The 22,610-nt window shown below is 49.2% G+C and overlaps 1 protein-coding gene across 5 annotated transcripts in view; it reads left to right on the top strand.

Moving 5' to 3' along the window:
- ITGA7 (integrin subunit alpha 7) overlaps nt 1-22,610 on the top strand; it is a 93,373-nt gene that overhangs the window by 55,215 nt on the left and 15,548 nt on the right. For all 5 annotated transcript variants that reach the window (XM_081181267.1, XM_081181265.1, XM_081181263.1 and 2 more), the window contains 15 exons: nt 971-1,050; nt 2,926-3,181; nt 4,203-4,325; nt 12,920-13,127; nt 14,043-14,236; nt 16,001-16,089; nt 16,257-16,384; nt 17,598-17,693; nt 18,476-18,537; nt 18,790-18,959; nt 19,774-19,923; nt 20,227-20,339; nt 20,731-20,920; nt 22,174-22,257; nt 22,352-22,431. In XM_081181267.1, coding sequence (XP_081037393.1) covers nt 971-1,050; nt 2,926-3,181; nt 4,203-4,325; nt 12,920-13,127; nt 14,043-14,236; nt 16,001-16,089; nt 16,257-16,384; nt 17,598-17,693; nt 18,476-18,537; nt 18,790-18,959; nt 19,774-19,923; nt 20,227-20,339; nt 20,731-20,920; nt 22,174-22,257; nt 22,352-22,431 — 2,023 coding nt within the window. The remainder of the gene's footprint in view (nt 1-970; nt 1,051-2,925; nt 3,182-4,202; nt 4,326-12,919; nt 13,128-14,042; nt 14,237-16,000; nt 16,090-16,256; nt 16,385-17,597; nt 17,694-18,475; nt 18,538-18,789; nt 18,960-19,773; nt 19,924-20,226; nt 20,340-20,730; nt 20,921-22,173; nt 22,258-22,351; nt 22,432-22,610) is intronic.

The following is a 22,610-nucleotide window of genomic DNA, read 5'->3' as shown; positions in this document are numbered from 1 at the left end:
CTAAGGCTAGTCCGGATTATGGTTCCTAAATCTTATCTGGATCAATTCAGTTCTTCTTAGAGGGCAATGAGGAGTATTCCTATGGACACTGGCTTGGATTGGACACCTTGGTATTCCAGCATAGAATTATTGCTGCCAGTCTAACACCCTTTTCTGGGTTTCTACCACATTGTTACAAACATGCTTACCAGAGTATTCTACTCCTTAGGACCAAACTACATGTGATACGGGAGGTCTGCAATTAAATCTGCCAGATTTCTTAAAAGTGACTGGAGGTGTGTGTGCATTAGGTGGACGGGAGCAACAGTACTATGTGAGGGACAGTGGCGTAGCGTGGGGGGTGCAGGGGGGCCGGCCGCACCGGGCGCAACATCTGGGGGTTAGGGTTAGGGGGCGTAAATCCACGGGTTAGGGGGCGCAAATTACTTGCCTTGCCCCGGGTGCTGACAACCCACGCTACGCCACTGGTGAGGGAGATCTCATGCTGCATCTCCAGCCCAAATTGCCTCCATGGAGCTTCAGAGAGAAACACAGAACTACTTGCATTGTACCTGCTCTTAATTGAGAGACCCTGTCAAGGCCCATGCGTGTTGTGTAAAATCCTGGCCAGTGCACCAACACAAATTCATTGCGGCTGCTCTCTTGAGTACGTTCAACTTACCAGAACTGCTGAATATGGTAGGGCCCGGATTGACACCTGAATATTTCCCCTCCAAGGCTCATGGCTGTTTTATGCAAATCAGGCACCGTACATCTAATTTTAGCTCAAGAGGCCCATTTGTGGATCTCCCAAGACACAAGTAGTCTGGCCCTCATTGGCCACTGGATTGGTTGAGGTTATTTCCCGTCCCAACGTATTAGGAAAGGAGCAGATGCTCCATATCCCATCCTGCATAATGGAGGGATGAGCTTGAATCCTCTTCCTAAGTTGAGATTGATATCTCCTCTCCATCTCCTCCACACCTTGCAGTTGACCTGAAGAAGGAGAGCAAGGAGAACCAATGGCTGGGAGTCACCGTCAAGAGCCAGGGCCCCGGCGGCAAGATTGTGGTCAGTGGCCATGGATGGATGGATGGGTGGGTGGTCATTCTGTTAACCTGTTTGGGTCTGGATTTCAGAGTATAGGCTGCTGTCCTCTGTGTTATATATAGCAGCAGAAGGAGCTCCTTGCTCTTTCCTCAGGGTTTTTCTTTGGGGAGGGGGAAGGGACAGTTTAGTGCAGTGATTCCCATTCTTTTTTTGGCCATGCCCCACCTAAGCATCTCTAAAATCCTGATCTCTGCCCCGCCCCCAGTGACATAAAATTCTTATTATTCAAAAAGTGAACTCCTATTCACATGGAGGAAGCCTAAAAGGCCATTCACTGTTAATAACTCATTCTTGAATTGCCCCCCTTAAAAACCAGATTGCCGCCCCCCGTGGGGCATGTGCCCCATGTTGGGAACCACGGGTTTAGCAGATTATAGTGGCAAGTGGGTGGAGGGATATAAAAGGAGACAGATTTCAGATGAGCTGAGGACAGGTGGGATAAGGTGAGGTTAAGAAGAGCCCCCCCCCCTTGCTGCTTTTGTGTTCACATTAGGGCTGGCCGATATCTGGTTGTCAACATCGCGATATATCACCAGATGAACATCGCAATATACTGATAACATCGTGATGTCTGAAATAATTGGCTGGCTTCAGGGCTTTTCCCACATCATGATTTTTGCCTAGCACACACAAACGTGCATCATGATTTGTGATGTATTGCCAGGTCAAAAATTACGAAGCCCATAGTAGGATATGAACTCTAAACCAGTTTGGGATTATCATATTGATACTGTATATCATCCAGCCCTCGTTCACATTAGCAGTGGAAACCAATTCTAGGTCATTTGGTAGGTGGGGTTATTCAGAAAGGTGTTCCTGTATTTCACACACCCGTTAAGAGGATCACATTCAGTGGAGTTCTGTGAGGCTCTCCTAGGTATCTGCTCTGCTTCCTGGATAGAAAGTTCAGCTTTTCTGTGTCTTGTAATTGAAACACCCAGGGAAGGGGTGTATAGTTGGGGAAGGCTCAACTCTGATAACATCCACATGAATAAATCATTCTAGTGGTGTGTTTGCTGTTTTGTAAAGAGGAACACACACTTCTGTACACCTGTGTCACTTGGGAACAGCCCAGAAGTCAGGATGTATTAAGGGTCTTTTGATCTGAAATAACAACTTTGTTGATCTGAAATAACAATTCGTGAACATGGTCTGTGTCTGAGCCAATTTGCACCATCAGAGAAAGCACACACTAAGTTCTTTGTGCACATGGAAAGCTAGTGTGTTAGGGAATAGGTTAGGCCAACCCTTATTACTGACATGATTGCTTTCTGAGTGCAGGGATTTTTTTTTTTACTTTTTAAACAACACTGCCGACATGGGCTGCCATATGTCCGCATCTGTCATTTTTATTGTATTCTCTCTGTGTTTATGACAATAAACTTGAAATTGTCAACCCCATATATACATGGATACTTTTCATTGTGGAGGGAAGTTGTGCAAACTAAGAGCTGGGCCTTCTTTCTGAAGGACCTTGGGAAGAGAAAGCACAACTCATTGATTATGCTTTCCTGCTTTTTGGAATCTTCTAACAGCATTATCGGTTTCTCACCCTGGACTATTCCCCTTCCACCTGTTTATGTGTGTGTCCTCAGTAAGCCTTGTTACCCAAGAACTGACTTAGCTTGGAGTAAATGCTGTCATATGGTCTTCCATACCGGGACATTTAAATACCTTCTGCTTAGATACCATAAGGGAGCAATTAAGCCACGTAAATAGCTTCCTAGGATAAATGTTTGATATAACCATGCAGTTCTGTGCAGGAATGCCAGAAGGCAGCAGATTTTTCCCCCCTAACCCACTTTTCCATGTCATTTCCCTTCCCATGTATCCCAGACCTGTGCCCACTTGTACGAAGCACGTAACCGGGTAAACGAATCTCTGGAGACGAGGGACGTAATCGGCCGCTGCTACATGCTCAGCGAGGGGCTGCAAGTCTCTGACGAACTGGATGGCGGCGAGTGGAAATTCTGCGAAGGGCGGCCCCAGGGACACGACCGCTTTGGCTTCTGCCAGCAAGGGGTGGCGACCGGCTTCACTGCAGATAGGCATTATATCCTCTTTGGGGCGCCTGGTACCTACAACTGGAAGGGTAAGCTGGCACACATATGCCTGACTCAGGGAGCGTGGGGAGCGTTAGTTAACATAGCTCTGACCCGACATCCGTCAGCATTATGCAAACCAACTGTCCTGGGCTTGGAGGCTATGACAGCCTCCAGTGGGCCAGTTGGTGAAGGTCCTGTTGCTTCCCCCAAAATTAGAGAATGGAGCATGGCCAGAGGGCATCCTCCTTGCCATTTCCATTTCCTTGGGAATGTGCCTTCTTTACCAAGCACAGGGAGCTGCCTGGTCAGACCTCTGGTTCATTCTGCTCAGTATTGTCTGCTCACTGGCAGCTGCTCCCCAGGGTTTCAGGCAGAATTCCCCCCCACCCCCGAGGATGCCAGGGGTGAAATCAGGACTTCCTGCATGTGCTCTGTCATTGAGCTAAGGTGAGGTTACGAGATTTTTTTCAATGAATCCGGGGACACTTTTCAACTTCAATTGATTTTGTATGGGGACTGATTTGTAAATCCGGGGACCGTCCCCGGGAAATGGGGACGTCTGGTAACCTTAAGCTAAGGCCCTTATCCAACATGACCAGTACTGCACCTCTGTGCCAGATGGAAGAGTCAATGGGTGCTCCCCTTGATCAGCACCCCCCCTTGTGGTGGTCAGCATTGCTGATGATTTACACCTCCTCCAAGGAAATGCTAATGGGATGCATGGCAGTTCTGACCTTTGATTGCCTAGTAGGCAGCGGTGTCAGAACCACGTGAATCACCAATGGGCATGCCCATCACGCACCCCTGCCATCTCTTTGCCACTTGGAACAGCCCAATGAGCGTTCCAGTTCTGAGTACCTGCTGGGTTGTGAACCCACCCCCACCCCCATACGGACCCGGTGGATGAACCAGGTACAGCTTCCGAGTCTCAATGGAGATAGCTGGGAAAACTGCAATGTGCGATTCACCCACGCGTTGCTGTTGTACTGTGCTGTGAGGCCGTGGATCCTCAACCCAACCTCTTCCTCCCCCCTCCCGCCAATCACTAACAGGTGTTTGGTTTGGCAGGGACCATACGGGCAGAGCTGAGTGGCTTGAATTTGAGTTACTACGACGACGGGCCGTATGAAGCCGGGGGAGAGAAGGACCAGGACCCCTCGCTCATCCCCTTGCCTGCCAACAGCTACCTTGGTATGGGGTTGCGCCCGGCAGGCGAAGCATCGCAGAGCAATTGGACAGGCCACCCGCAGGGCAGGGTGTTGATGAGGCTAACGAACAACATCTGGAAAGGGGCTTCTAGCCATAAATACAACCATGAAAAATAATAACGAGAACCCTTATTTGTGGCATTCTCAATGAGCAGACATTTCATTCTCATGACCTTAGGGCAAACCTGGCTAAACCGAGCTGCCAGTTGCTGACACTGGCGGCTCAGAGACAAGGCAGTGCTGGAAAAAAAATCCCACCAGGTGCGACCCAGGCCCTGCTAAGTCTCCCCGACTCCTGCCCAGCGCTCTGTGATGCTTCCCTGCCTGGGTTCCAAGGGTTTCTCATACTGCTAACCTCTCTCTCTTCTCTCTCTCTCTTTCCTTCCGTTGGCCTTGCAGGGATATTGTTTGTGACAAACATTGATAGCTCAGACCCTGACCAGCTGGTCTATAAAACGCCAGAGCCCAGCGAACGGGTTCCCGGGAGTGTTGGAGATGTGGCCCACAATAGTTTCTTAGGTTTGTAAGGTGTTGGTGTGCCCGTCTCCTGTGATTTCTGCCTCTCGCCCTTTCTCCCCGGAAATCCCTCTTCTTCTTTAGCATTTCTCTTTTTTTTCCTGCTAGTCTATGTTGTTTCCCCCTTTCTGTTGTGTTTTGTCAGCCCCAACAACCCCTCCCCCCCAAAAAAACCCCCACCAATACATGAGTGGAGTGGGGTAGAGCAGAGAGCTACAGATTCTGATTTAGCAGTGGCGTAGCGTGGGGGGTGCCAGGGGTGCCGACCGCACCGGGCGCAACATCTGGGGGGGGCGCGAGTCCAGAGGGAAGGGACAAGTTCCTTCCTCCGCCGGGCTCCCCGCCGCCACCGCCAGCCTTGCGCCCTAGCGCGCGCGCCCCCCGCCGCCGCTGCGGCTGTGCTCCACTCACTGCTCGCAGGAGGAGCAGCCGCTGCAGCAGTGCCGACGCCGCCACCGACGCCTGGCCGGGCACGGGCAGCCTCTGCACTCTGCCGCCGCCGCCATCCCCTCGGCCCAGGCACAGGCGACGGCTGCTTCTGCCTCCATCCTCCTCCGGGCAAGCAGCGTTGTTTGCGCGGCAGCGCCAGCGGCAACTCGCCGGTTAGGGGTTGGGGGGCGCAAATTACTTGCCTTGCCCCGGGTTAGGGGGCGCAAATTACTTGCGTTGCCCCGGGTGCTGACAACTCACGCTACGCCGCTGTGATTTAGCAATAGTCAGGTAATTTAGGTGGCTATGACAGATTTAGGAGAAGCGGTTCTGGGTAAGTGGCTTTATAATAACTGACATCTAGGTGCAGTTAGTCTCTATATGCGTTATCATTAGTATCTTAGGTATTAAATTGACTTTTTGCCATGGGCCTTTTCTCCAGGTGCACCCTAATATTTGGAAAGCCCTTCTTGCACCAGCATTATAAGCTTTTCAGTGCCAGGTCTATTTAGCTGGGCATTTTTACATCATAGATCTTTTCCCTACTCCCTGAATTCTATTTTACTCTGTGTTTAAGATTTTGGGGTTTTGTTGATTTTGATTTTTTAAACCTATGTCTTGCATTTCATTTATTTGTTGGTTTTAAATTCTATTTATAGATTACATGTGTCAGGGGTTCAGAAGCAGAGGCAAGGGCAAGGGAGGAAACAGAGAGCGAGGGGGAGGAGGCAGAAGAAAAGATGAGTGATGACGACGGCCCGAGATCTCCGAGCCTTTCCAGTGAATCAGAAGATTCACAGAAAGGGGCACCAGTGGTCAGGGCAAGGGGGGAGCCTAGGGGGACACCCCAGGAAGATAGAGCCAGAGGGGACTCCGAGGGGAGCAGTTGGAAATCGGGACCAGCGTCACAGCCAGAGAGCAGGGAAGAGGAAGAGCGCCAGAGATCAAGCGCTGGCAGCTCGCAACAGGGGGGAGGGCACGAGTCAGGAGTGGCCACACCTCCATCGGGGAGCGAAGAAACGGTCAGACGGAAAGTGGAAGGTTGGGCGCGCGCGCCAAGTTCAAATGCACAGGGAAGTGACGCAGTAGGCAGCCAGGAGAGGGAGCCAGGTCCTAAAGCCCGGCGCAAGGAGACAGGGAGTTCCGGGGGGTCGGCGTCAGAGGAATCCCGGAGGGAGGAGACCCCAGGGGGCAGAGGGACCCAGAGGAGAGCAGTCAGGCGGAAAAGGTGGAGCAGGGCTAGGATATTAAGTTGGTGCACAAGGGGCGGAGACTCAGACGGAGCTTCGCCGATCTAGCCATTAGACGTAGAGTTGCACGTAGCAGCTTGAGAATGGAAACTGTAACTCAATAAAGACTTTTACTTAATGACCGCTGGCTAGCGTGATCCTCTGTGAGCTAGGATCTTGAAACAGCTCTGACAACATGAATCTTATTTGCACTTTTGTATAGTCCTTGTAATCTTTTTTTTAAAATAAAGGGCAACTAAGAAAGATTTGAAACATATAAACAGACAAAACCTATGTTTAAAACAATTAGAGAAGGGGTAGAGGAGCACAAGAGGTTTTGTGTGTGCTTTGAAGAACATGTGCTGCATTCGGTGCATTGAAGAAAATAATCAAGTTCTGTGCTCCAAAGAAATTATGCCGTTTATATGTTTTCTTGCATAATGTTGGTATGCTTTAGTTTCATCCCAGTATTATCTGAGCTTCTGAGAGAATATAGAACTTTCAATTTTGTGTGTGTGAAAGGGAGGAGCATAGCAGAACTGGAAAGGAAGCCAAATGTTGAGCTGTAAGCCTAGATTGGAGTGGAAAACGTCACAAGAGAGGGAGTGATAGCCATGAAGGGCAGGTCTGAGCTTGGTCACAGAAGTTCTACCTTCCTAACAGGAGCATCTTTTGCTGATACTGCAAAATATATCCTTGCAACCCTGACAGCTAGAAACCTGAATCGCAATCTCAACCAAGCTCTTTTACGGCAGAGTCTTCAGTGGGGGAGATAAAACCTAGGATGCAATTCTATGCACATTTACCTGGAGATGAGTCCCTAGTGAACACTGTGGGGACTTCCTTTTGAGTAAACAGGCATACAATTGCACTTAACTATGGGAAGATTAGCTACTTTACAGGGATGCTAGATTTGCAAGGGAAAAAACTGAGAGGTCCTGAGTACTGCCTTGTGGAGTAGAGGGTGATACTTGGGCCTTGACCTTGGGCCAGCCACCATCTCTCTGTGAGTAACCTACCTCACAGAGTTGTTGTGAGGATGAAATGGGGAGGGAAAGAAGAACCATTCTTCTTGGAGGAAAGGTGGAGTATAACAGCAATAATAAGAATTAAGAGTGGAGCACATGCTCAGTTCTTCCAGTGCGACTTAAAAGTGCTTTGCTTTTGGCTGGATTGTATTCTTGCTGTTTTCAACAAATGAAAGATGAGATTCCTGGGAATGGGGACCAGATTCCAGATAATGCACGGCATTCCACAAAAACAAACAAGCACCCAAAAAAAGATGCAGCAGGCAAATTTCCCAGTGTATAAATAGCAACTTTACACACACATACACACACTCAAACATGCCCCAATGCAAACATTGCACACATGCACTCAGAACCAACTTGCATGTTTAAAAAAGCATCTTGCAATGTTTGCCTTCAGGTGGGGGATAGCTCAGTCGGTAGAACATGAGGCTCTTAATCTCAGGGTTGTGGGTTTGAGCCCCATGTTGGGCAAAAGATTCCTCCATTGCAGAGGGTTGGACTCGATGACCCTCGGGATCCCTTTCCAACCCTACAGTTTTACGATTCTACGGGTCTAACAAGGGGAGGTCTGGGACTGCAAGCTTGAATGCTCTCCTACATCATGAACTCTGTACATGTTGGAAGGGAGCACATAAGAGAGAAGTCTGAGCTGGGACACTTCTTTCTCATGCGCTCACTTTTTACATGAAGGCCGTTTTTGACATGGGGGAGCTTTCCGAGATGCCCACTCAGACCTTGGCTTCACACTGCTTTCTGTTTGGAATGAAACCAAACCATGATACCTGGTTTGGGTTGCTAACTCCAAACTGTGGATTGTGGTCTGTTGCTCCCTCTAGGGGAGGAGTGATGCCGGAGCAATCAGGGTGTTCATGGCCTGCCGTTAACTATGGCTTGCTCTCATGAGCAAACACAGCCTGCAAACCCTCCAGGCTCCTTGCGGTGGAAATCCTGCACCGGTGACTGGCACGGGATGGGATGATGTACACTGCTCAAAGCCTGGCTACAGGCTCCTCTGAAAACTAGGTGCCCTTTGGCCTGATCAACATCAGAGGTGCAAGCTGCTCTGAAAGAACATAAGAGCGTGACGTCTGGCCATAGATCTATGTAGTCTAGCACCATGTCTCAGTGGGGTGTGAAAGAGGTAGCTCCCCTCTGTTATTTATATCCGGTATATATTAAATAGAGGTATCCAGTCTGCTTGAAGAGGATTCAGTTTCTTGATGTTACAGCTACCAACTACAGATAGACCTATTCCCAGGGAGCATGGCTAACCCTTTTAAGAGCTATTTATGCTAATGCCCTGCCCTGCCATCCTGTAGCAATGGACTCCATAAGCTAATCTCACATTGCATATCAATTTGCACTTCCTTTTGCTTCTCCTGAATCCGCCTTCAGTAAGTTTCATTGGCTGACCGTGAGTTCTAGCGATTTGAATGGACACCTCTCCTCTGTAGAGCTATTAACATTCGGCCCCTGACTTTACCCAGCTCCGTTGGGGGGAGGTGGCAGAGACATTTGGCAACTGCAGGTGATGGCGGCGTTGGAAGGGGCATAGACTGTACGCCCCAAGGACTGGCATCACCCCTTGCCAATCCTCTGCTGTAAATGCTAGTCAGCAGGATACCAGCTGAGGAGCAAGTGGGTCATCGTAAGCTGGGGGGAGGTGGGGAGGAGTGGAGTGAAAAGCTGCAGGTGGGGTGGGAACTTCTGTGTAACTCACAGAGCATAGATAAGAAAGGTAAAATGCGAGCAGGGAAAACTATATAGTGCAAGAGGAAGAGGATTAGACTGCAGGTGTGGGGGTTGGCACCTAGGGGAGCCTGGAACCACCCTTTTGCCACTGACTGCCCCTTGTTGCATGGTGTCTGTGTTGCTTGTGCGTGTCTGCATGCTTGTTTCTAAGCAGTGGGGAAGAATGCTCATTCTGGCTGATCCTACCTGATGCAGAGCTCCATGCTTGGTCCATCATGTGTTCTCCCATATTCTAAGATGCAAGTGGCACTGTGGTCTAAACCACTGAGCCTCTTGGGCTTGCCGATCGGAAGGTTGGCTCCCGTTGCTCTGTCCCAGCTCCTGCCAACCTAGCAGTTTGAAAGCATGCCAGTGCAAGTAGATAAATAGGTACCGCTGTATTGGGAAGGTAAACGGCGTTTCCATGAGCTCTGGCTTCCGTCACGGTGTCCCGTTGCACCAGAAGTGGTTTAATCATGCTGGCCACATGACCCGGAAAGCTGTCTGTGGACAAACGCCGGCTCCCTTGGCCTAAAAGCGAGATGAGCGCCACAACCCCATAGTTGCCTTTGACTGGACTTAAACATCCAGGGGTCTTTTACCTTTACCTTTTACCTTCTAAGACAGGGATATGGAACCTTCTGGCCTCCAAATATTGTTGGACTCCAACTCTCATTAGCCCCAACCACTATGGTCAGGGATGCTGGGAGGTTCAGCAACATCCAGAGTCCTCACCACAACGCTAATGCACCAGACCCTCCTGGGATTACAGTGGGCCAATCACTGAACAGGGAATGGGGCTGTGGGGCAGCTTTCTACTCATAGTTGTCCCCGCCCCCTGCTGTCCTCAAAAGAGCATCCCTTGTCTCACAGTAGGAAAGGAACCTAGTGGGATTCAGCTGCTGCTGATGGAGGAGGACAAGGGGTAGCAAATGACCAGCCCTGCTTGAAGACGTGAGGGAGACCCTACAGGGCTGGGGCCAAAGATTTCCTATTTTAGTTCTGTCACAAACGCTCCTGCTTCTTTCCAGCCCCACCTTCCTCCAACAGCCTGCCTCTTCCAACCCTCCCAGTCTGCCACCCAGCTTACGGACTGCTCTTGCATGCATGCCAGCCACAGTGTGCCTTTGCTTTCCACCCAGCCACCATTTCACCCATTACAGCCCCTCCTGCCTCCTCAGAGCTGGACAGACGGTGTATCCAACACGTTGCCCTCCAGATGTCTTTGGACTATAGGCCGAATTCAACTAAATAGTTGAGCTAGCAGGGACCAGTGCAATGAGTCCCACTGGCAATGAAGGGCTTTCCCCTCTTTCCTCCACCCCCCTGGATCCAGGAGTACCCCCCAGAACAGCATGCACCAGAGAAAGAGGGAAAATATTTCCATCTGGCAAGCAAGGGTCCTTGCGCTGATGGGACGATCACCTTAGCATGACTTTGAGTTCCACCCCACAACTCTCATCTTCTCTAACCTTTGACCCTGCTGGCTGGGGCTGATGGGAGCCATAATCACCATGTTGGCCAACTCTGAGCAATGGCTGTGCCATGGATAGGACCAGATTTTAGTCCCGGGGCTACAAAGTGCCTTTTCCTATTTCCCCTGCAACCTATCACCATCACTTCCAAGTTTGATCTTGGTTCTTCAAGGGATATTTTAGAGCTGTGGTTTAATGCCAGCGCTATCGTCGTTTGAGCCCTGCCACGCCAGCAGGCTTCACTGCTGCTCTGGAAGAGTCTTCCTGGCTGTTGTCTTTCCCCCTTTCATTTATTCATCCCTCTTTTCAAGTCCCATGTGCTTTTGGGGCTGAAAAACGGTTGTGGCTGAGAAGCAGAGAAGAGCTGTGAGCGCAGCGCCCTCAACAAACGGCAGTTCCCAGGATTTCTTGGGGGAAGTCACGTGCTTTCAATGTATGGTGGTACGTAGGCAGTCTATGCCTTGAAAGCTGCTTTCTGGGGAAAGCCTTGTATGCCCTATCAAACACATTTATCGAAAACCTCCTCTCCAGAGCAGAGGCCCCCAGTCCCGCTGCTGCTTCCCATCCCACCACGCTGAGGCTACTTGTAATGTATATATAAGGAGTCACATTTGCATTCCTGGCCAGTGTCCATCCCTCAGCCGTGGACTTTCTCCCAGTTCTCTGACTCCCACAACACACAGTGGGGAAGGGGGTGGCAGGGAGAGAGTGTGGGTGGGAAGCAGGGGGTGAAGAGTCCACGGGGTTTTCCTGCAGAAAGAACCTTTTCAGAAAGACAGATTTTTGTCATGAGAAGTATTTAATTCTGCAGCCATCAGAGGTGGTGGGAGGCATCCCTGACCCCCCTTCTGCAGCTAGTTCACATGTTTCTCAATTGCATTTGTTAATTCATTAAAATGTATATAAATTTTAATTACCCTTTGTTGTGATGCTGAAGCCCAGCTTTAAAAAGCAACAGCAGCAGCTCTTTAGAGAACTAATAATAATAATCTTAAAGAAGGTGGCTGCTTTAAAACCAGTCAGCTGGACATCCTGCTCCTGTCCTGTGCATGTTTCCCAGTCGTTGGACAGAACGTGCTCCTCCTTTAAGAAGTCTGTTCTTTAGTGCAGCCTTCCCCACCCTGGTGTTGGTCAGACATTGTTGGACTCCAGTTCCTATCATCCCATACCATTTGTTCTGCTGGCTGGGGCTGATGGGGGTTGGAGTCCAACAACTTCTGGAGGTCAGTGTGCTGGCTGACCTGCTGTAAATCACAAATAGGCAGACCCACATTATCCATATTCATGGCTAGATAATGGCATAAACCCCAGCTGCTTGTGACACTTGTTGGCCACTGGTTGGCCACTTGATGGCCACTGGTTGGCCATTACGAGCTTATCCACACATATTTTGCCCTGCTCTTTCCAGCCACAGGTATGTGCTTAAAGCTCTGTGCCCAAGTTTTTTTGGGGGGTGGTGGTGGTGTTACCTCTGAGCTTTCCTAGTAATAACTCGCTCTTTAGCGGTCAATCGGAGTAAAGTCAATTCTGGTTTTCCTCGGATTGCTGTTTGCTCCAACTGAGCTTTAAAGAGCAGGTTTTCATGGGGCAAGCTCCAGAGCAGAAAAAGAGGGTGCTCAGACACAGAGCTTTAAAGTACGGACCATGCCTGGAAAGAGTGGAGGAAAGGTAAGTGTGGATAAACCCTAAATTAGCCCTAGTGTCAAGAAACATGAAGATATGCAATTCCAAATTCAAGCAGCTGAGGAGGCAGATAACATGTTCCTTATCTTACCCACTGAGGCTAACATGGGATAGGTGAAAAGCAACAAGTGGAGAAAATGGAGAACAAATCTGGCTACCTAGGATTTAAGAAATAAGTTTGTTCACATGTGACTTTAAGCAGCTTTCCAATGAAACAAAATTGTGAAAATAACAGCTTTCATTTACATCCCCCACCCAAATGAAATGGACAGTTTCTAAGCATTGGTGGTTCGTACAATGTGCATTGTGTACATGCGCATGTGCACATTAAGTTCAGAAGCCAGGAGTTGGACCAGTGTTGAGATCTTATGACTTTAAAGCTTTAATTGGTGATTTGGGGACCGCATACGTCTTTTCATACTAACACCTTTCCACAACAGTCCCTCCCCCGGTGACCATTGACGTGCTTTTCTGTTGTTCCAGGGTTTTCCCTTGACTCTGGAGTGGGGATTACCAGGAAGAATGAGCTGAGTTTTGTAACAGGGGCTCCTCGAGCCAACCACACGGGGGCTGTGGTGATCCTGCACAAAGACAATGTCAACCGCCTGGTGCCTGAAGTTATCATCCCAGGAGAGAAGCTCACTTCATCCTTTGGCTATTCCTTGGCTGTGGTGGACCTCAATCATGATGGGTGAGCAACATGGGATGGAGGCAGCATTCTGCCTGAATGATGCTTGGGCCCATTCTCTGTTCTAAAGGCTACTCTGGTCTGTTGGGTGATAATAAGAGCATAACCTGCCCTACTAGCAGGAGTTACAGCACAGGTGGGCAAGGGGTACAGGAGAAGTTGGAGCTGGGTTTGGTTTACAACCTCCTCCAGTGATTTACAAGATAACGGACTCCTAGCACACATTGTGAGAGCCACTGTGGTGCAACAGCTAGAACAGTGTCAAACTAGAGGTATGGAACCTGAGGGTCTCCTAATGTTGTTGGACTCCAATGTCCATCAGCCGCCGCTAACCATGGTCAGGGATGATGGGAGTTGTAGTCCAATAACATTTGGATGTGTTCTTCCCTCTTGGGCTGTGGGTGGGGTAGGGGTGGGGATAGGGTTGCCAATATTTCAGCTGGCTAATGTAGCATCGTGAGGTGCAGACACTACTAAATAATGCTGTTTATCTCCGTGATACAAAAGGCTACACCTGCCTGGTTTCTGCACATTAAATTGCCAATAAATGCATAGTAACAGATCAGGCTGTTGTTGTTTTTTCTGGTGGATTAACAATCCTGCAGAAAGTGAGCTGTGTGTGGGAAAGTAGAAGTAGCTACATCCCATCTAAAATTTGGAATCCCATTATTCCATCGGATTAGCAACTCCACTCTTGGAAAAGATGTGGGCAATAATGTCTTCCCTGTGGGCTTCCCTTAGCAGGGGAAAATAAGACTCATAGCACAGTGAATGAAGAGTAATAATGTGTGGGTTTTGCTATAAGAGGTTTTGAGTCGCTTGCTCTTTTTCTCATTCTGGGTATCCAAAGTGGCTACGGATACCCTGAGAGCAATGGGTGTTTCCATGGCAGCCGCACTCACTGCATGTTTTCTCTAGCTGGATGGACTTGGTGGTCGGAGCACCGAACCTCTTTGACCGCAAGGAAGGGATCGGAGGAGCAGTCTACGTTTACATCAACCAGGCAGGGCACTGGGACAATGTCCTCCCCATCCGCCTCAATGGTTCTTATGACTCTATGTTTGGTATCATAGTGGGGGCTGTTGGAGACCTCAACCAAGACGGCTTCCAAGGTGAGAGAACTGAGAGAGCCTGTGGCTGTGGGAAATTGGGTGGTGGGGGTTCTTGAACTGGTCTGCTTGAAGTACCTATGACTGTAGGTTTAGAGGCAGGGGATGTCCTGTCAAGGGTCACAGGGGACCCAATCAATGGCCTGAGTCAGCAATTCAAGGCACCAACAGCACCTGCAGGACCACGGAGAGCTCCCTGTGGCAGCTAAGCAAGCTGTTGCCTCTGCAAGCACCTAGCTAGAACTGAAGCCTTCTATATGTTGACTGGACAAGTAGTGTATACAGTATGGCCCTCCTCCCAAGAGGGGCTGACTTGTTAAAGGGCTCCTTTCCTTATTTTGCAGTCTTTGACTCCTGTGGTTTGGAGAGACAGAGCTACTATGGGAGACTTCTCTGAATTAGAGGAGAGCAGCAGCACTGTGTCCTCTGGCTGAGAGGATCTGGGTTACTGTTTTGACATATCTCCACTGGTTTTGAAGTCATTGGGGGAGGCATAGCGAAGCTGCCTTATACTGAGTCAGACCATTGGCCTGTCTGGAAGCTCCCCAGTATTTCATTTGCAGCCCTACCCGGGGATTGAACCTGTGACCTTCTGCATGCTATGCAGAGAGATGCCCAGCTGCTAAGTTAAGGGGTTCTGATGAAGTTCCTGGCAATTCTTCCATCCAGGATGGAGCTAGAACCTCATCCTCCTCTGAAACATCCATTATGCAGTGCATGGTTTCTTTTTTGTGTGAAATAGTTTTTATTTGATTTTACAAAGTCATTCACATAAATAATATTATTACAAATAATAAAAGTTGCACAAGAATCTTCCGAATCTTATGACTTCCCTCCTCCGTGGGTTCTTAAGTAACTTTTTAAACTGCATATTATAAGTCCATCTATTTTGCAGTCCTCCATTGTATCCAAAATCTATGTTTCATTGCAAGAGTTATTTAAAACCTGCCAAAGTGTTCAAGTGTTTACAGTGGTCTTTCAGATACAATATAAATTTGTCCCATTCCTTGTTGAAGTTTTGATCCTCCCGATTTCTGATTTTCCTGGTTAATCATGCCATCTCTGTGTAATGTAATCCAATAGTTTCATTTGCCAGTCCACCCAGCCTAGTAGGTATCTTGTCCTCTTTCCATCTCTGGGCAAGAAGCATTCTGCATGGTTTCTGGGTCATGGTTCATGACAAGGGAAATCTAGGAATCGAGCTGAGTGTCTGCATTTGAAAGCCATCTCCCTTAGCAGCAGTGGAATGAACGTCCAAGTGTGCATGTTTATGATTGAAGTGTTTGGCTCTTGAGGATCAAGCTGGGAGAAAAACATGGGCAGGTTAAAGGAGGGGGAGTAGCTGCGTATATGCGAATGTGAAACAGAAAAAAACGCAAGAGGCTGTGATGATCGCAGAGGTGTGGATATCTTGTGCTGCCCTGGTTTATGTGATAAAGATAGGGCAAGGTGTGCCTGCTTTGTAGACTGCTATGTACATTACGATGATCTGTGGCAGTATGCAATTATGTGAGAGACTCAAATTAGGTTGGCTGTGTGTGAAATGCTGGCAGGTGAGTCTGATGCATCTGCAGCCATTTTTGCCCAGGTTTGTATCTATACGTATCATGTGACTATAGAAGGGGGTTCCTTTATGTGGCATTGTGGCTCTTCCATATATCTGGGTATAATTATACATCTCAGTTCATTTCTGAGAGCCAATATGAAGTCCAGAAATGTGGGAGACAAAGACAGTTCTTACCGTCGCTGTTGTTCGTTTTCTTCCAGACTTTGCGGTGGGAGCCCCATTGGATGGCGATGGCAAGGTCTACATCTATCATGGCAGTAATTCAGGGTTTGTCACCAAACCTGCTCAGGTCAGTCTCCCTTATCCCCACCTTGCAGTAAAAGGGAGCGGTTTGGGGAACACTGCGTTCCTGTGGCCTTCCTCCCTTTTCTCTTTGGCTGTGCATCCGTCCTTTGCTCTCACCCCAATCATGACCCAATTTATCGCTACCCTGTTTTGCCCCGTCATCCTCTGCAGATTCTGACTGGGGAGAGTGTTGGCGTCAAGATGTTTGGATATTCCTTTTCTGGAGGGTTGGATATTGATGGCAACCTCTACCCAGATCTCCTAGTGGGATCTCTTTCCAACACAGTAGTCCTATACAGGTGAGCATAAAGAAGGACAGAGGAACAAATCCTCATGGATTTGAGATGCGTAAAATATATTGCAGTACAGTAACTAGTCCTATGGATTCACAATCTGACGGAATTTAACCCACAGTCTGTCTCACAAAGTTGCTTTCCCTTAAGAAGGAATCCTTCAGCCAGCAACTTGACATGCATGGGGTGCTCCTCTTTCACTGGGAGAGTCTCTTGTCCTGTCTTGCAAACAGAAGACCAGATAGCAAGAGGAGGTCCCTGTGGCAGGGCAGACCCAACAACAGAGAGTCAGTACAAGTAGCAGATTAGGTCATACCAGAGCATCAGAACCCCAGACAGCCCCATGCTGCCTATTTAATCCATCAAGGTCTGGTATAGCTGTACGATTTGCCAGGTTCAGTGTAGGAATTTGAGACCAAGGTGGCCATAGTGATTGTAGGATTCTGGCCCAGGGGGGTGCTGACTTGGGGGAGGCTTCACTTTAGGACTCTCTGGGTGACTAGGTTTTGGTGTCGTGACCTCTGCCCAGTGTCCCCTTTGCCATGCTCCTTGTCTCTCAGGTCCCTCTATTTCACTGGTGCACTTTGGTAATTTTTTTAGACTCTGGACTTAATGCTCTTGCAACAGTGGGGCTCTTTAGATGGCAATGTGAATTATTTCACTTCCTTTGGAATGGGATAAGCCAGGAGCCACAACACATCCATGGGCTCTGTACAGAATCTCCTGAAAGCTGCTGACCAACACAGAGGAACTTGACACATAATCTAAGGTCACCAAGGGATGACACCGAGACTGTAGTCCAAATCCAGAACTCCTGCAGCCAAACCGTTCTGCAAAAGAGATTGCTTATGTCAGTACAGGAAGGTGGCTGGCTTCTAGACTCCCATCACCACTGTGATGTGACTGTTCAGACTTTTGTAAAATGTAAAAAGCTGCTGCTGCAATGTGTGTCAGAAAGAGGCTGAAAGAAAGCATGGACGTTGTTGGGACTTTGGGGAAATAGAGAAAGCAAGACAGGGAAGATACAGTATCTCTTCGCTTACATCTGGGAGCTTTCCCATCCTTACTTGGATGTTCTGTTGAAGCTTCTTTGAACACACAGCAAGCAGCACCCTTCTTAAGAACACTGCATTACCAAGTAGGGTCCAATGACACCCACCCCACCCAAATTTGTCTGCAAGTGACCCAATCACTTATGAATGTCCAATCTATATTTTAGATCCCGACCTGTCATCCGCATCTCCAGAAATGTCACCATCTCCCCCCAGAATGTTGACCTGGAGGCCATGAACTGTCGCCACCATGTGGGCATCTGGTGAGAACTAGTCTTCTTAATGCACAGTCTCTTTCCTTGCTTCTTTGCCGCTCTTCCCGTTCCCTTTTGCACGTGATGCCAAATGGTGCTTTCATGGATGCGCCTATACGCTTGTTGCCTTAGCCTCTTGCATGTTAGGTATGCCCCAGTTTGAAAGCACACCAGTGCAACTGGATAAATAGGTACCACTGCGGCAGGAAGGTAAACGGCATTCCTGTGCACTTTGGCTTCCGTCACAGTGTCCCATTGCACAAGAAGCAGTTTAGTCATGCTGACCACATGACCCGGAAAGCTGTCTGTGGACAAACGCCGGCTCCCTTGGCCTGAAAACGATATGAGCACCGCAACTCCATAGTCGCCTTTGACTGGACTTAACCGTCCAGAGGTCCTTTACCTTTTGACCGTTATCTGATCCAGTGGACCTAACACTGTGCCAATCACCTGCATGGCTCTATGGGTAGGATTTTTACAGTCACCAGAGCAGAGCTATCTGATGGTTTGGACACCTTATTTTTCTGGAGCTGTTTGTCCAGTTAGTGTATCTCCTGCCAGAATCCCACAGTGCAGGTGTGGTCTTTGGGGTACATCTAGCGATTTGGGGGAAGACTCAATGTTGCCCAGGGGGAGTGACGCACTTCAATGTTCATAGCTCTCTTAATCCAGGACTAGTCCTCTTTAACTCTAGAAAACGGAGCTACCCCACACCCAAGATATGTTCAAGCCTGCTGAGCTCAGGAGAGCTCTACTGTTAATAAGAGTCTCTTCTCTGCTTCCTTCCTTAGCATGGATGTGAGAGCCTGCTTCAGCTACACCGCCAACCCCCCAAGCTACAGCCCGTCCATCAGTGAGTATTGGCTGGGCCTCATCAGTAGTTACTTGTTGCCTTTGTGGTGCTTAGCTAGGTTACAAGGCAGCGCACTGTGTTCCCCACCCCCCTGTTGCATCTGGACTTTGTAGTAGTATCTGTCTCTCCGCACTGAGATAATAAGGAAACCCAGGAGATGCTGAATCCTGACACCAATAGAAGGAGCTTTCCGTCTCTTCCTCTTTTGCCCTCTCCCTTGCCCCAACTCACAGCCTCCGCTCCTTCCCCCAGTGCTTGAGTACACTTTTGACGCTGATACCGACCGCCGGAAATCAGGCCAGGCTTCCCGAGTCACCTTCCACAACCGGAAGCCCACAGACGCCGAGCACCAGTTCTCCGGGGTAGTGGAGCTGCCCCAGCAACATGTCCGTTCTTGTACCAAGGCCACACTGCAGCTGAAGGTGGGTCCCTCACTGGAGCATCCTTGGGCTGTTAGAACCACCTGCAATAGCTTTGGGAGCTCAGCCACTTAAAAGTAATTGAGGAATAAAGGAACTTGGGAATTGAAGGGAGCGGTATGGCAGCCCTGTTTAAGCACTAGGCTTACAACCCACACTATCCCTCCCACACCCCAGCTTTCTAGTATCCCTGAGTTAGAAATCCTGTGCTGGGTCACTGGGTGGTATACAAGCCCATGGGACACGGGTGGCGCTGTGGTCTAAACCACTGAGCCTCTTGGGCTTGCTGATCAGAAGGTTGGCGATTTGAATCCCTGCGATGGGGTGAGCTCCTGTTTCTCTGTCCCAACTCCTGCCAACCTTGCAGTTTGAAAGCATGCCAGTGCAAGTAGATAAATAGGTACCACTGTGGTGGGAAGGTAAACGGTGTCTTTGTGTGCTCTGGTTTCCATCACGGTGTTTATGCACCAAAAGCGGTTTAGTCATGCTGGCCATGTGACCGGGAAAGCTGTCTGTGGACAAACGCCGGCTCCCTCGGCCTGAAAGCGAGAGGAGCATCGCAACCCCATAGTCGCCTTTGACTGGGCTTAACCATCCAGGGGTCCTTTATCTTTTTACCTTTATACAATCTCATGCTGCGGGTCAGGAGGCAGGAACATTTTTTTCTGACAAGGGCCACGTTCGTTTGACTAATCTGTTTAGGGCCTGGACAGGATCTGAGCAGCAGGGGGTTGGAATTTGTTGTCATTTTGTGGGAGAAAAGGGAGTCATGGCAATTTTCTCTCTCCATAAAAAACAACAACGGCCTCTGTTGCAGGACCAAGTCCGGGACAAGCTGCATCCCATTGTGGTGATGATGAACTACAACATCAAGCATGCCCGCAGCAAGCGCCAGGCCCAGGGCGCCACGCTGGGCCCACTAATGCCGGTGCTGAATGTTGTGCCACCCAGCACTCAGAGGACAGAGGTAGGCATGTGTGACAGCTGGATCCAAGGCTGAAGCCTGGATCCCCTTCAACACGTGAGCAGCAAAGGCATGTTTCATTGAGAGAAACAAATGAGGAGCCTTATGCCTTGCCATTTATTCTGTCTCCCCTGTGCATTTTGGCTTGTTCAAAGATCTGCACTGTGCATTGGGTTGTGCACTATTGCAGCTTTTAAGCCAGTGTTTGTCTCCTGTAGGGGGTCTTTGTAAGAGTGCTTCTGGAGCTGCCCCCGCTTGTAGCTCTGCCATGCCCCCCCCCCACCTTTGGGTGTTGTGTTCCCCCAGGTGAATTTCCTCAAGCAGGGATGTGGGGAGGACAAGATCTGTCAGAGCAACCTGCAGCTGAACTACCGGTTCTGTTCTCGTGTTGATGACGCTGTATTCCATCCCCTGCCCAGGTAAGAGCAGAGTATGAATTCTCACTTGGCGGTATCATTGATATGATTATTTGGTTTTGCTGTGTTTTCTGTTCTTGTAAATCACTGGAGGGGTGGGGGCTTGCTGGGGCTAAAAGGTGGTACAAAAATGTTTTTTTCTAAAAATTAAAACAAATAATTTTAGCAGAAACGTTTCTGGTGTCACACAGTAGTTGTGAGTGCAGAAACACGCAAGTTGCTGTGCCTTACCGTGCAACTCCAACACAATGGCATCCCTCCTAGATTTTTGTAAAGGGATGCTGCAGAGGTCAGCCTTAACAGGCAGCTGGTTGAGACCAGGACCAGTTCACCTAGGCATAATCCCCCCAAAAAACCCAAGGACTTCATGGTAACCTCTCTTCCTTTCCTCCAGAGGCGACGATGGCTTGGATGTGTTTTCCATGAGTGACCAAAAAGTCGTAGCCCTTGAGATCCATGTCACCAACTTTCCTTCGGATGCAGCTGAGCCACAGCGGGATGGAGACGATGCCCACGAAGCCATGCTGCTTGTCTCTCTGCCACCTACCTTGTCCTATTCTGCTTTGCGCCTCTACGATGCCATGGTACACGTTGGAAACGGCTGTAATATACTGTATAGTCCACAGAGGGGAGCATAGGAAAGAGCTGATCTATGGGATTGGCTGTCACAGATCTGATGGCACTCAGAATAGATGCTTCCAGCGGCGCCTGGTGCTCTTTGGGACTGGTAGGGCAGGCCAACAGTAAGTGGAGCCAGAACCAATGAGAGGCGGCGCCTTGGGGGATTCAAGACAGGTTTGTGGAGCACTGCCTCATTTACCCTAATGGACCAGCCTCCACCAGCTGCTTCCGCAAAGGAGGCAGCTACCTCTGTGGTTGGAGGCTGACCGGAGTTTGAGCCGCTGACTTCCAAGGAGGTTGCTGTAAATATTTGTGCAAAACATAATCGCCCTGCTCTTAAGCCAGAAAAGGCTACCAGAGCTGCTTACAGTCAAATGGTTAAAAAAACAAGGCAGTCCCCACCCACGGGCTTACAAATACACAATACAAAGGGAATGGCAAGGGGAAAGGGGAAAGAAGCAAATTCAAGCTCCAGTTCTTGGAGCTTTTAACACGATTGTAATGGAAAGCTAGGGAACACGTTGGGCAACTTTTGATGGTAACTTAGAGTAGTACAGTCATACCTTGGGATAAATACACTTCAGGATAAGAATTTCAGGTTGCGTTTCGCCACTCGCGCATGCGCAAATGGTCAAAATGACGTTGCGCGAATGCGCGGAAGCGGCAGCATGCACAGTCGCGTCTTACGTTCTATTCAGGATGCAAACAGGGCTCCGGAACAGATCCCGTTCGCATCCCAAGGTACCACTGTATAGGCTATTGAGCTATTATATATAGCTCAATGAATGGCAATTTCCGTATCTTTCCATTGCTTCAGTCCTTGCCATATTTTTCTAAATTATTTGAAATCTGATCTTTGGGGTGTGGAAATTGTTCGAGCCGAAAATATGCAGCCATTTATTCTCATTGAATCGTTTGGGATCCTTGGTGCAGGATTTAGATCGGTGTGGGTTGGCAGTGGCATAGCGTGGGGGGTGCAAGGGGGGCCGGCCACACCGGGCGCAACATCTGGGGGTTAGGGTTAGGGGGTGCAAATCCACGGGTTAGGGGGCGCAAATCCACGGGTTAGGGGGTGCAAATTACTTGCCTTGCCCCGGGTGCCGGCAACCCACGCTACGCCACTGTGGGTTGGTAGGTTTTGTTTTCTTGTTAGCATAGATAAACACACAGCTCTGCAAACCTTCTGGTGATGAAAGAAAAACCTTGTCTTTCATAGGAGAAGGCCCCAACCTGTATGTCTAACCAGAGTGCCTCTTATATGGAATGTGAGCTTGGGAACCCCATGAAACGTGGAACACAGGTGAGGTTCAGATCTGCACCACCACTCCCCTCCCCTCCATGCTTCTTTCACAGCTCTTATTTTCACCTTAAACCCACCCCATTTCTCTCTTCAGGTCCGGTTCTACCTTGTTCTGGAAACCTCAGGCATTACCTTGGAGACCACCGAGTTGGAAGTAGGGCTAAACCTTAGCACGTGAGTAGGGCGTCCCTTCCTCCCCAGAGCTGAGCTTGCTAGATCCAAAGCAAAAGCACATTGCAGGAGCTTCTCTACAAGCAGTGCAAGACCTGTACAAGCTTATTCGGGTAAATTTGATGGCCCTGAGTTCAGATCTTGCAAGGTCAGCCTCCAAGAAATATAAACTGCTAAGCAAC

Source organism: Podarcis bocagei (genome assembly GCF_964188305.1).
Source record: "Podarcis bocagei genome assembly, chromosome: 2".
Classification (NCBI taxonomy): domain Eukaryota; kingdom Metazoa; phylum Chordata; class Lepidosauria; order Squamata; family Lacertidae; genus Podarcis; species Podarcis bocagei.
Note: the sequence above shows the minus strand (reverse complement) of the source record. Positions and strands in the feature narration are given on the sequence as shown.